The 13892-nt window shown below is 51.7% G+C and overlaps 1 protein-coding gene across 12 annotated transcripts in view; it reads left to right on the top strand.

Moving 5' to 3' along the window:
- Card14 (caspase recruitment domain family member 14) overlaps positions 1 to 13892 on the top strand; it is a 28944-nt gene that overhangs the window by 3593 nt on the left and 11459 nt on the right. For 8 of the 12 annotated variants that reach the window (XR_004389030.1, XM_032912226.1, XM_032912224.1 and 5 more), the window contains 12 exons: positions 525 to 662; positions 1476 to 1801; positions 3174 to 3341; positions 3493 to 3555; positions 4695 to 4814; positions 5295 to 5420; positions 5812 to 5961; positions 7716 to 7832; positions 10788 to 10930; positions 11108 to 11196; positions 13179 to 13239; positions 13407 to 13599. Coding sequence is in view for 11 of the 12 variants with exons in the window: in XM_032912226.1 (XP_032768117.1) it covers positions 525 to 662; positions 1476 to 1801; positions 3174 to 3341; positions 3493 to 3555; positions 4695 to 4814; positions 5295 to 5420; positions 5812 to 5961; positions 7716 to 7832; positions 10788 to 10930; positions 11108 to 11196; positions 13179 to 13239; positions 13407 to 13599 (1694 nt within the window). In the remaining variant the exon portion in view is untranslated. Of the gene's footprint in view, positions 1 to 524; positions 663 to 1224; positions 1307 to 1475; positions 1802 to 3173; positions 3342 to 3492; positions 3556 to 4694; positions 4815 to 5294; positions 5421 to 5811; positions 5962 to 7715; positions 7833 to 10787; positions 10931 to 11107; positions 11197 to 13178; positions 13240 to 13406; positions 13600 to 13892 lie in introns of those variants that run through there. The other 4 variants (XM_032912231.1, XM_032912228.1, XM_032912232.1 and 1 more) reach the window with 3 other exon arrangements.

Genomic DNA, 13892 nt, shown 5'->3' with positions numbered 1-13892 from the left:
CACATAGACACACATGCACATACATACACACATGCATATGTGTATACATGCAACATACACATGCACATATACACACAGACATACAGGCACACACAATCATGCACACAAACACACACACACATACACAGGAGAGAGAGATAGAAAGACAAAGAGAGACAGAGGCAGAGAGACAGAGAAAGAGACAGAGTCAGAGAGAGGGAGAGACCAAGAGAGAGACAGAGAAAGGAGGAGAGAGCGAGAGACAGAGAGACAGAGAAGACGGCGAGCGCTCAGGATTGTAAGACTATGCGTGTGCTCATGTCCCTTTATACCCAGCCCATGGAAGAACGTTTTCTTGCCCCTCATAGGGATCCAACTAATACAGCTCTTGCCTCAAGTTGGTGATGCATGGATAAAGATAGGGAACCCAGAGGACTCCAACCCCCAGCTCTCCTCTCCACACGCTTTGGTGGCTCAGGCTGTATCTCTCTCTCTCTCTCTCTCTCTCTCTCTCTCTCTCTCTCTCTCTCTCTCTCTCTCTCAAGGGCACTTGCTGGATCTGCTGAAGGCCCGAGGGAAGAATGGAGCCATCGCCTTCCTGGAAAGCCTGAAGTTCCACAACCCTGATGTCTACACCCTGGTCACTGGGCTACAGTCTGACATTGACTTCAGCACCTTCAGCGGTGAGAGCCAGATCAGAGCCCACTAATACAGCACTTCCTCCCCGTTATGGTCTCTGGCCCTGGGCCTGGCACCATCCCAACTCACTGCACTGGGAGAGGGGAGGGAAGAAGAAGCCACAGGACTTGGGTGCTTCAAGGCCCACCTTCTATGAGGAGACTCTGGGGACAGAGGGCCGCCATGCACTCCAGAAGTGAAGGGCTGACATTCATGCTGCTTAAGGGGAGGTCTAGTGTCTCTCTTCCCAGGGCCAGGGGCAGGGAAGCCAAGACTTCTGCCAGGAAAGCACGAAAGGTTTAGCCTGGGGGCTGGAGAGATGGCTCAGCGGTTAAGAGCACTGACTGCTCTTCCAGAGGTCCTGAGTTCAGTTCCCAGCAACCATGTGATGCCTTACAACCATCTGTAATGGGATCCGATGCCCTCTTCTGTGTATATAAAAACAGCTACAGTGTACTCATACAAATAAAAAAAAAAAAACTTTAAAAAAAAAAAAAAAAAGGGCTTAGCCTGCATGGTGGGATGTACGGTGGTGCTCAGGAGCTGACAGACTCTGGCCTTTCCCAGGGAGCTGTTGAAAGATTTGGGGGAACTCAAAGCAGCAGCTAATAAGCCATCTGTTCTGGGTCGGTGCGAAAGACACATTCATGTGAGTTCTGTCGGGAGACTTCCGTCTCTGCTGTGTTTTCCTTGGAGTTCCATGGAAATTGCTAACTTTGAATGCAGTCAGCTAGCTCATGGGGTGGGGGCGGGACCAGGGCTGGAGGAGAATGCAGGGTCTCCCAAGGTGACAGAGAGAAATGATCACCCGTCTGCAGGTCTCATGGAGACATCCAAGCTGACCGAGTGTCTGGCCGGGGCCATTAGCAGCCTGCAGGAGGAGCTGGCCCAGGAGAAGGCACAGAAGGAGGTTCTGCTCCGGAGATGCCAGCAGCTGAAGGAACGCCTGGGCTTGGCTGAGGCCCACGCAGAGGGTCTGCGCCAGCTGGAGGTCGACCATGGACGCATGAAGCGTGAGGTCAGCACCCACTTCCACGAGGTCCTGAAGCTGAAGGACGAGATGCTGAACCTGTCACTGCACTACAGCAACGCGCTTCGGGAGAAGGAGCTGGCCGCCACACGCTGCCACAGCCTGCAGGAGGAGGTACCTTCCCTGGGGGCTCACTAGCCAGGGAGCTGGGCAGCCAGCCTCTACCGCGACCTGCAGACCTCTGGGTTTGCCTTACAGGTGCTTCCTTCCAGAATGCCAGACCAACGTGCGGGGGGCCGGGGGGGGGCAGCTTGGAGAACCAGGTTTCTCTTGGGCCTCTGAGCAAAAGAATAAAGAAGCCAGTGTGATCTGGCTGCGTAGTTTGGGGGTTCAGGACCCTGGATACACACAGGAAGGTTCCCTCTGCTTGGCTGAAGGATCCGGTTCCTGTGGCCCTTAGCATCCCTAGCCTTTATCGGCTTGACTTGGCTGGCTTGGGGGTGGTGCTATTTATTTATGAGTCCATATTCTCTCCGTCAGAGAGATTAGGGCAATGAAACCAGGGGTCCTGGTGGCCATCCATCTGACTGTAGAGATGAGAGCGGGTACTTGGCCCCTTTGGTCTGCTCCCAGGAACCGAAGCCACTAGTTTAAGCACTGAGCCTCATTCTTAGCAAAGTAAAGCTAAGCTAAATTGCTCTCCCGGAAGCGACTGCTCAGTGGCTGCAACAGTTTCTTTTCTGTTACAGTGATAAAAGAACAGGGCCAAAGCTAAGTTGCTCTCCCGGAAGAGACTGCTCAGTGGCTGCAACAGTTACTTTTCTGTTACAGTGATAAAAGAACAGGGCCAAGAGAAACACAGAAGGAAGGTTTGCCCAGGCTGTGGCTCCAGGAAGATAGGAGTCTAGCAGAGCAGAGAGAGATGGTAGCAGAGAGGCCCCATGGCCAGGGCAGGAAGCTGACAGATCATAGCCTCAACTACAAACACGAAGCAAAGAGAGACCGGGAGTGGAGCAAGGCTCTGTACCCCTAAGCCTGCCCCTGTTGACACACCTCCACCAGGAAACCCTGCACCTCCTAACCTCCCCCTAAATGGCACCACCAACTGGGACCAAGTGTTCTAACACCCGAGCGGAAGGGGACACTTAGCATTCAAACTGTCATAGTGGCTAAGAGTACTCACTGTTTTTCCAGAACACCCGAATTCGGGTTGTCAAACCCATATTAGGCAGCTTATAATTCCTGCTACAGGGGCAATCTAATGCTCCTGGCCTCTGCAGGCAACCACAATCACATGCACATGTCCACAAACAGTTAGATATATACTCAGATAAGTATATATAATTTAAAATAAAGTAAGCACTATTAAGTGCCCCTTCTCATGAGGGCTGGGATTGCTCAGGAGGTGAACCCACGTACACCTCTGAAGGTCGGGGCTGAGGCTCCTCACATGCCATCAGCAGCAGGAACAAGGACAAGCTGCACCCGGCCAATGCTTAGTGGAGAAACTTTTCCCATGATCGTCCTCCCGCTTCCTCCCACACAGCTCTACCTGGTGAAGCAGGAGCTCCAGCGGGCAAGCCTTGTATCTTCGTGTGAAAGAGAATCTCTAGAGAGGTCCCTGAAGATGGCCAGCGACCTGGAGCCTGAAGGAGAGGAACTGAATCGGCTTAAGGAAGAGAACGAGAAGCTCCGCTCGATGACCTTCAGCCTGGTAGGTCTTGGTCCCTCAGGAGGCCAGATGTCTCCTGCTGATCTGGAGAGGCCTTGTCTTTAGCATCAGGGGGTGCCTATGGGCTGGGAGACTCCCTCCCAGGTGGTTTTGCTAAGTCAAGGTTCCTGGCTCATGCAATCCCTTCTCTTAGACAGGCTTTGAACTCAGGATCCTCCTGTCTCAGTATCCTGGCATGATAGACCTGCACCACCAGGTCAGGTTATGCAATCCTCTCTCATTCCTTTCTGCCTCCCTCTTTCCACCCACCCAGATGGTGACAGCATTAAAAACCGTGTCCCTAGATTAGCTTGCTCTGTGAGCTAATTTACTGAGACCACACTGAGCTGCAAGAGAAAAGGCCACTTGTAACAGTGGGCTCTGCTGGGTGGGGTGGTTCATGTCTGCAACCCCTGCATGAAAGCCAGAGGCAGGTGATACCTTGGCTAAAACAAAATGAAAGGCTGAGGAAACCATAGAGATACAGAAATATGAATCTGTTCTGCCCATAAGACTTCCTGCATCCTTTACACCGTGACTTCCTAGAGCCTAGGAGCTGGGGACACTGAAGCCCTGGAATTCTGAGAACACTTTACTCATCAGAGTGCATCAGACCTCATTGCAGATGGTTGTGAGCCACCATGTGGTTGCTGGGATTTGAACTCAGGACCTTTGGAAGAGCAGTCAGTGCTCTTAATTGCTGAGCCATCTCTCCAGCCCCTCTTTTCTTTCTTTTTTTTCTTTTTCTTTCTTTCTTTTTTTTGGGGGCGGGGGGAAGGGAGGTGGTGGTTCAAGACAGGGTTTCTCTGTGTAATCCTGGCTGTCCTAGAACTAGCTCAGTAGACCAGGCTGGCCTTGAACTCAGAGATCCACCTGCCTCTGTCACCACCACCCAGCTCCCTTTAATTCCTTTAAAATTGATGGGGAGAAGGGTTACTGGAGAGATGGCTTGGTGATTAAGAGCACTTGTTGCTCTTGCGGTGGACCAAGGTTCTGCACCCACGTGGCAGATTATAGCCATGTAGAACTCCAGTTCTGGGTGTTCTAGTGCCGCCTTCTGGTCTCTACAGGTATTGCACCCACATGGTACACATACACATATACACACATAATTTCTTTGATAAATCATTCCTTCAGGGACTGGAGAGATGACTCAGTGGTTAAGAGCACTGACTGCTCTTCCAGAGGTCCTGAATTCAAATCCCAGCAACCACATGGTGGCTCACAACCATCTGTAATGAGATCTGATGCCCTCTGCTGGTGTGTCTGAAGACAGCTACAGTGTACTTATATATAGATATAGATATAGATATAGATATAGATATAGATATAGTAAATGAATAAATCTTTCACCAGGTGGAGAAGGACATTCTAGAACAGAGCCTGGATGAGGCCCGGGAGAGCAAGCAAGAGCTGGTGGATCGTATCCACTCACTGCGGGAGAGAGCAGTGGCCGCGGAGAGGCAGCAGAAGCAGGTGAAGCAGTGGTGCCCTTCCTTTGAGTCATGACCTTCATCTTGGGATGGGTTCATTTGTAGGACAGACAGACAGACAAACAGATTCAATCATTAACACAGTCTGACTAAGTTTGCTATTCCATAGCCCAGACCTCATAGTCAGACAAGTGATGGAGAAACCCCAGGAGTGTGTCAAATTTAGGGACTACTAGAGCCCAGGATTTAGACAAGGAAAGACAGAGAGAAAAGAAGGGAAGGGTAGGAGAGAATGAGCTGGGGGAAATTGCTTGTGTGTTTGTTTAAGAGCCATTAAACAGCCTGCAATTCTGCACACGTGCGTGCACATTTGCTGACTATATCCAGTATGATTGGCTCTGTGGCTCTGTAGACCTGTTCTTCACTTGCCCTCTAAGCCCCCTGCCTCCTTTTCCCCTCACCTATACTCCCCCCTCCCACCTAAGCTCTAAGAGCCAATGAGCATCATGGGTGTGTTCTACAGTACTGGGAGGAGAAGGAACAGACCCTACTCCAGTTCCGGAAGACCCAGGTGGACTGTGAACTCTACAAAGAGAAGATGACCATGCTTCAGGGCCAGGTGGCTGAGCTGCAGAAGGAACGTGACCAGGTATCGGAAGCCTTGGGGAACAGAGGGGAGGCTGGCGCAGGGCAGGATGATTCTACACTGCCCCCTGCTGGTGTGCAGACGAGGCTCAGAGCTGCTGGCTCAGGGGATAGGATTCAAACTCCCCTTACAACAGCACCGACATGGGCTCTCTGATAGTCTCCCCGCCCTTTTTCCTGACACGAGACATAGACTGTCCATCCCAGATATAGGTTTTATTAAAACGTAGTAGGTTTGCATAGTCAGTGTGAGTCCTGGTTAGCGCACACTTGATGAGTTCACAGCAAATGCTTACATCATGGGGGTGCCTTTTGCAGTTCAGACGTCTGGCTCTGTTATCCCGCCCCAAACCACCCTTAACTATTCGTGTCTGTCTCTCCTGTCTTGGCTACAGGCGTACACAGCAAGGGACAGGGCCCAGATGGAGATTTCTCAGCGCCTGGTGGAGAAGGATGCCCTTCGCAGGAGAGTGTTCGAGCTGACGGAGCAGGTCTGCGAGCTTCGTACCCAGCTGCGCCGGCTGCAGGCTGAGGCCCCAGGAGGAGTGAGTGTCCCACCCCGAGAGTGGGAGGCTGGATAGTGGGGCTTATGGGGGACAGTGATGCACAGGAAATGTTAACTGAGCTGGAAAGACAAGGACAGAGTCCACACGGTCCTCTACAGAGCTGTCTGCCTTTTGTCAACTGTGGAGCTGTGGGGCTGAGTGCACAGGGCAGCTTCTGCTTCTCCTCATGCTGACGTTACTATGTCATAGAAAGGAAAGCTTAGGGGGGAAGTTCTGGAACCAGGAAATCTGGGTGTGTTGTGACAGAAGAGGTGTCACGATGCCCACGATATCCCCAAAGTCAAAAATCCAGGAGCTGAGTGACACAGACGCTGTGGTGAGGGACCTGTGCACTTGAGAGTTGTGTCACAATGCCTGCTTGGTCCCTTGGGCAGCATGGGTCAGGTTCTCTGGATGGACAAGACTGCTTAAGTAGCCATGGTCCAGGAGGGAGGCACAGTCAGAGTCTCTTCCTTGCCCTACACCTGCCTGTGTGTTCACGTGAGAATTCGAGCACATGTACAAGTGTGTGTGTGGGCATGTGTGTGCGTGGTCTCACGCAGCAGTCAGGTCAAGCAAGTTAATCTGCTACTAAACCATACACACCCCCAGTCCTTCTCCAACCTTTAAAAAAACCTTTTTTTAATCTTGGGAACGGACTCATTAAGTTGCCTGGTCTAGTCTTGAACTTGTAACCCTGCATCCTCAGTCTTCTCAATGGCTGAATGTACAAGCCTGGGTCATAAGGCCCATCTTACGATGTATACATACACACAAACAAATGCATGAATGCATAACACATACATAATGCATATATACATGCATGCACACATACATAATACATACATGCATGCACACATACATACACACAAGATGGCTTAAATAACAGCACTTGCTACCGAGCCTGACAATCTTAGCTCAATCCCATGATCCACAGGTACAGGGAGAGACCCAACTCCTGCAAGTTGTCCTCTGAGGCAGGCCATGGCATGTGTAGATGTGCACGCATGCACCCACGCAAAGTAAATACAATCTACACATGCCATTTGGTAATATGTGTGTCCAAAATGCATATATGTGTGAACATATACCTATTTTATGCACTGTGTATATGTGTCCATACACACACACACAAAAAACTGGAAGGGCAGACACCTAAGTGCTAACCGCATATATATATATATATATATATATATATATATAATTTATTTTTATGGGTATGTGTGTGATCATATGGTTATGTATCACATGCATGGAGACCAGAAGAGGGTGTCAAAGCCTCTGGACCTGGAGTGACAGATGGTCGTGAGCTCCTATGTGGGTGCTGGGAAGAGAACCTGGCCTTCTGCGAGAGCAGGCCTGATCCTGACCCCTGAGCTGTCCCTCTGACCTAACTGCTCATTTTGGGTTTGGGGTGCGTTTGATGCCATCCTCTCCCAGTCTCTAATGGCTTCTTCACCCACCCTCATTTTCTTTGTAGCATGCAAATATGTACGCATATGTGTACCTATGCAAACATTACGCTGTTTATTATCTTATCCTAGAGCACAACATATTCTCTAGATTCTCTAGAAAGACTGAAACACACTATTCTCAAGCCAGGGGGATCTCTTCTCCTTGAGAGTAACTACTGAGAGAATAGAAAACACCAGAATTTCACCCAGAAGTTAAAATGGGAACCTGTGCGAGGGTGGGAAGGGGCACTGGGGGGCACGGGGGTCCTAGAGCTAAGGGACATCTGGCCTCTTTGGAAGCCCAAGCAGGAAGCTGGAAACAGGGAACTCTGCCTCCGGGGGAAGCAGCGGCTTGTGAGGATGCATGCTGTGTGCCCACCAGATGACAGTGACTGCAGCTTCCTCAGCTCCACCGAGGTATGCGCTCCTGAACCCCGACCCCCGACCCCTGACCCCTAGCCCTGACCTAGGTCCCTGCTCTTTGCTGCATCCAGCCCAACACATCATCAGGGCTAAGATATCTCTGGGAACCTTATCCCCATAGAGAGAAATTGATACCACTGAGTGTTTCAAACAAGAAATCTACTCCCTCGTGGTTCCAGGAGCTGGAAACTCAAAATCAAGGTGCCAACGAGGCCATGCTTCCCCAGACTTACACCACACACACACACACACACACACACACACACACACACACACACACACACACACACTATAGCTGTCTTCAGACACACCAGTAGAGGGCATCAGATCCCACTACAGATGGTTGTGAGCCACCATTTGGTTGCCGGGATTTGAACTCAGGAAGAGCAGTGAGTGCTCTTAACCGCTGAGCCATCTCTCCAGCCTAAGGAGGGCTTTTTTCTTTTTTCCTTTCTTTCTTTCTTTCTTTCTTTCTTTCTTTCTTCCTTTCTTTCTTTCTTTCTTTCTTTTTTTTCCGAACCCTGAGGGCCGAACCCAGGGCCTTGCACTTGCTAGGCAAGCGCTCTACCACTGAGCTAAATCCCCAACCCCAAGGAAGGCCTTTTCTATCTCTGCAGCTTTGCTTCCCCAACAGTCCTTAGCCTGCAGTCACGTCTCTCCCATCTCCTCTGTCATAGTGTGGAGTTCTCCAGATCTCCTTGCATTGGTTCTCAACCTTCCTAACACTGGGACCTTTAATACAGTTCTATTTTCATTGCTACTTTATAACTGTAATTGTGCTACTTTTGTGGATTGTAATGTAAATTTGTAGACTGAGGTTTGCCAAGGGCATTGAGATCCACAGGTTGAGAACCACTGACTTAGAGGGCATATCAGGCAGTTTCTCTGAGATTATCAACTTAAATGGAAACCGGCTGCTTGTGTTCTCAGTTCAGAGGTTTCCCCCACGGATGCTCAGACCCATCATTCAGGCCTGTGGTGGTGTGGTGGGGCAGAACCTCCCAGCACTGCAGCTGGGAGAGCAGGGAGAAAAACAGAGACAGAGAAAGAGAAATGCGGGGGGGGGCACAAAGACAGGGACAGAGAGAGAGAGAGAGAGAGAGAGAGAGAGAGAGAGAGAGAGGCCCCCTGAGAAATTAAATCATGCAACAGAACTGATGTAGTATAAGGGGGTTTATTTGGGGGAAGGAAAGGGAGTAAAGAAGGAGGCAGACAGATGGGAGCAGAGACACGAAGGCAGTGAAACAGGGACAGAGAAGGACAGAGAAAGAGAGGGACAGAGACAGAGAGAGGGAAGAGAAAAAGAGGGGGAGGGAGGCAGAAAGAGGGTGAGGGAAAGAGGGAGAGGAGGGGAAGGGGGGAGAGAGGGGTGGGAGGGAAGTAGGGGGAGAGAGGGAGGGAGAGGGAGAGGGGGGAGAGACAGAGAGAGAGGGAGAGAGAGGGAGAGAGACAGAGAGGGAGAGACAGAGAGGGAGAGAGAGAGAGAGAGAGAGAGAGAGAGAGAGAGAGAGAGAGAGAGCATAACTGGAGCATGGAGCAGAGTAGTTCTGGAGGCTGCAGGTATTGGCAGCAGGTATGACTTAAGTTGTTGCTAAGTCCCTGGGAGGAGCCTAGGGGAATCACCTGTAAGCCAACAGAAACAGACAGGGAGACACAGACAAACAGACAGAACCTGACTTAATATCTCCTTCAGGGACACCCCAGTGACCTAACTAACTTCCTTCCGTCGGCCTCCTCCTAAAGTTTCAATTTCCCAATAGCACCACACCCACAGACAAGCAAGCCTTCAGCACATAATCTTGGGGACACTTAAGAATCTAAACCACAACAGGGAGACGCCAGTGGATTCGCAGGCCACCCTGACGCAGTGTGACATCTTAGCTTTGGTTTCACCCGTGAAGCCCCTACTTTCAAACGAGGTCACATTCAGAAGTTGTTGGGGGACCTGGATTTCAGGAGACACTATTCTACGCGGCCCAGGGTGCTTGGAATATGAGACCCACAGTGTCCACCTGTGTCCACCTTTGGCAGAGGAGAGGCGGTCTCTTCACAGTTGCCATGGAAGTTGCAGGTGCTCAGGGTAGATGGCAGAGCCACTACTGGGGGCTCTTATGAGTTGGAATGGGGATGAGAGGCAGGTGGACATGGAGTCCCCTTGCCACCTCCTGAGGAGGGTTTCATGCTCCCTTCCTAGCTGACCCCAGCAGTGTCCCCCACACAGTCCAGGCATCTGCAGAGAAGCCAGACTGTATGCTCATTGGCTCTTGGAAAACTGGGGATGGAGAGGGAGACTCCACATTCCAGCCCGAACCCCAGAGGCCAATCAAAATCACATCTTCTAGCTCCTGCCGCGTTTCCTTTGGGGTTGTGGCCAGAATGGGGAGGAACCTTAGGACTCAGCACCGACTCCCAATCCGCCTCCCTCTCAAATACCTGACTGGGATCACCTCCCCTATCTAGCCCTCCCCCACACCCTAGGATGTGGCCATCTTGGCTCCAGCTTCCTCCCACAGTGCTAGGTTGATGCTAGGTTGGTTACTCACTTTGCCACACCCTCCTCCACTGGGCTCCTCTGTCACTCCCTCCAGGAAGTCTGCCATACCTGTGCACTTACTCACTGATCCCCGCTTTCCCGCTTTCCCCAGTGATCAGCCCGCCCCCACGCCCCGGGGCGGCGCCTGTCCTCAGGATAGAGCTGCTGTAAGGATTCCCAGTGGGTGGACCTAGGTCATCTCAGCGCCTGCGCAGAACTGGGCCCAGCCTAACCCTTCTCCCCTCACCAGTCAGTAACTCCCTCCTCCAGGGTCTCCTTGCTTTAGATGCAAAATGGTACACCAAACACACAACCCGGGGAGTATACAGTAGGCACTCGACCGCTGTGACTTGATGTCCTCCTCCTCTGCTTTTCTTTCCGGTGCCGTCACCCTCTGCCCACCCACCCTCCACCAGTCCCGGCTGTGGTGGGACCTGAATTCCACATCCAGCCGGGAGCAGACGGACAGCTTCCGCTCTAGCAGCCCCATGCCTCCCAGCCAGCAGTCCCTCTACAAACGGGTGGCAGAGGATTTTCTGGAAGACCCTGAGTCTCTAAGGTAGAACGTGGTACAGGCTTGGGGTCCAGCTTGCAGGGGGTGGCAGCGAGACCAAGGACGGTCTGGGCTTTGGGCACTGCAGCTCGGGAAGGTGCTGGGAGCTCTTCAAGGCCTGGGCTGGCGTGAGCTGTGCTATCTGTGAGTGTGAGCTAGCCAGCTTCCTGTGCTCTGTGACAGCCTCCCAGAAGTCCTCGAGGTGCGCCTTCAAGGGGCTACGCTGGACGACACAGACACAGACCTGGAGTTTGAGATGTTAGACGGAGCCGGTGAGCATTGCCACACACAAGGATCTCGACAACGTGCTCTCTTCCTCGGCCATAGGGAGTCGAGTGAGACAGCCTGGAACTCGACCTCTGACCTTGGCCTCTCTCTAGTTGAGGCTACCCGAGCCCAGCTGGGCTGTTGTCTTTTTAATTCTCACACAGAGGCCGAGAGGGTTGTTTCATAGCCACACGGGCTCAGCATGTGTGTTCAGGTAGCCACAGACATGTGTGTTTTCCTCCCCATTGCCTGCCCTGTGAGCAAACACCCATGCAGCAGGCATGGGTGCTCAGTGGCCAGCAGAGACATCTGTCTGACACAGGTTGCGTCTCACAGGGGTATTCCTTCTCTTGGGCACTGGTTCCCAAGGCTCTCCTCATTTCTTATACCTGTAACTGAACTGGCCCTTTGTGATTGGCATTGGCACGTTTCCGCCTCACACCTGAGGCACACCTGGGGGCACACCTGGAGCACACCTGGGGCACACCTGGGGGCACACCTGGCTCTCACAAAGGTGCTCAGCACCAAACCAGAATTCATCCCATAGCCACCAGAGGGCGAGAGAGTACCTTGAATTGTTCAGCACAGTGGACCAGAAATCCAAACACTTGCCAACTTCTACCTCAGGTTTACAGTTACTGAATCAAATTCAAACACATCTGGAGTGTTACCTCAATTTAATTTGCCTTTTAAGATAGTCAAATGGTTTCTTGCTTGTGATCTGGGCTAAGACTATCTGTGGGTGGCACCTGTTAGATTTCCACCCTATCTTGAGATAGGAATAGGATACCCTGGGTCCTAGGTCACAGAATACAAATTTAAATGCTGTATTTGGGGCTGGAAAATGACTCAGAGAGTAGTGCTTGCTGGGTGCAAACGAAGGCCTGATCCCCAGAATCCACATCAAAGCCAGGCACGGCAGCAGGCATCTATAAGCCCAGCGCTGAGGAACTGAGATAGGTAGTTACCTGGGCTTCTCTGACCAGCTAGGTTAGCTAAAATGAAGAGCTCTGCTTCTGTGAGAGAGGCTGCCTCACAAAATAAGACAGAAAGTGATAGAGAAGACAACTGACGCAGACTTCTGGGGTACACACACAGTCACACACACACGAACACACACATAACCATGCACACACACATCCATGTGCAGACACACACACACATACATAACCATGCACACACACAACCATGCACACACACAACCATGCTCACACACCCATGCACACACATATGCACAAGCACACACACACACACAGAGAGACAGACACAGACAGACAGACAACTCTGGATATGGAGACACACACATGTAATCTCAGTCCTTGGAAGGATGGAGAATTCAAGGGCTACATAGTGAAACCATTTCAAATTAATTAATTTTTAATATGCTAGAGCTTGGAGAGCCCCAGGGAGCATCTAATATGAGGATTCACAGGCCTAGCAGAGCCAGCGGGGAGCTGGTCAGTGCCAGGGAGCAGGCCAGGGCTGTGGCAGATTTGAGGCTCCCTTTTTAAAGTCTATGTGTGTGGGTGTTTTGTCTGCATGTGTGTCTGTGCACCCCATGCATGCTTAGTGCCTACAGAGGTCAGAAAAGGGTGTCCCCCCCCCTGGAGCGGGAGTTACAGACAGGTGTGGGTGCTGACAATTGAATTCTGGTCCTCTACAAGAACAAGTGCTCATAACTACTAAGCCTTCTCCCCAACCCTTAGATCTGATCCCTAATTGAATTCAGAAATCTAAATGTTAGAATTCTGTCTCCTCGTCCTTAAGATATTGGCAACTTGTTCAGTTATGGCAGAATAATGTAGGCAGCTTCCACCATGGAAAGATGAAATCGCACAACTGAGCACAAAGAGAGACCTCAGGAAGGGGCTGAACCAGGCCTGGGCTACCTGAGGCCAGCGGGGAGGGCTGAGTGCACAGCAGGGGAAGAAGAGCAAGAAGATGGAGAGCTCAGGCTCAAGCTGCAATGAATCTCACTTCCTTCCAGACCTCTCTCAGACAGAGGACAGCCTGCAGGGGTCTTCCCGGAGCCTGAATGTCTCAGAAAGGTGAGGAGCATGCTGGGGACACCCACTGACTAGAGAACCAGAGCCTGGAAGTGACAGAGCAGGGTGTGACCGTGGGGAGTCACAGCCATCTCCAGAGCAGAGAGGAGAATTCCAGAATCTGGAGCTGCTCCAACCTCTGTGCTCAGGTTGTGTCCATCCGCCCACAGCAGCGTCCCTGTGAGGCGGAGGCCAGCCCGCAAGATCCTAAGCCAGGTCACAGTGCTGGCGTTCCAAGGGGACGCGTTGCTGGAGCAGATCGGTGTCATTGGCGGGAACCTCACAGGGATCTTCATTCACCGAGTCACCCCTGGCTCTGCAGCAGATGAGATGGCCCTGCGACCCGGTACCCAGATCATGATGGTGAGCAAGAGAGGGACACCATGCCGAGCCAGGCTTCCCGGCCAGAGTTGGGGTGTTTGGCGGGAGACAGAAGTCTGGCTCTGACATGGTCTCAGGTCTGTTCTGAGTTGATGGAAAAGGCCACACGAGTCTATAGAGGGTCATGGGAGGGACACTGAGCCCCCTTCTCAAACCGGACAGTCCAGACCCCCCAGAGACTGGAAACTCAGAGAATTCCACAGGGGTATATCAATTCTGACTTTGGTACTGTTCCAGGAGTGAATTTGGTGGTTGGGGCTCATATCTGTCAGACA

This window comes from Rattus rattus, chromosome 9 (genome assembly GCF_011064425.1).
Source record: "Rattus rattus isolate New Zealand chromosome 9, Rrattus_CSIRO_v1, whole genome shotgun sequence".
NCBI lineage: Eukaryota > Metazoa > Chordata > Mammalia > Rodentia > Muridae > Rattus > Rattus rattus.
Note: the sequence above shows the minus strand (reverse complement) of the source record. Positions and strands in the feature narration are given on the sequence as shown.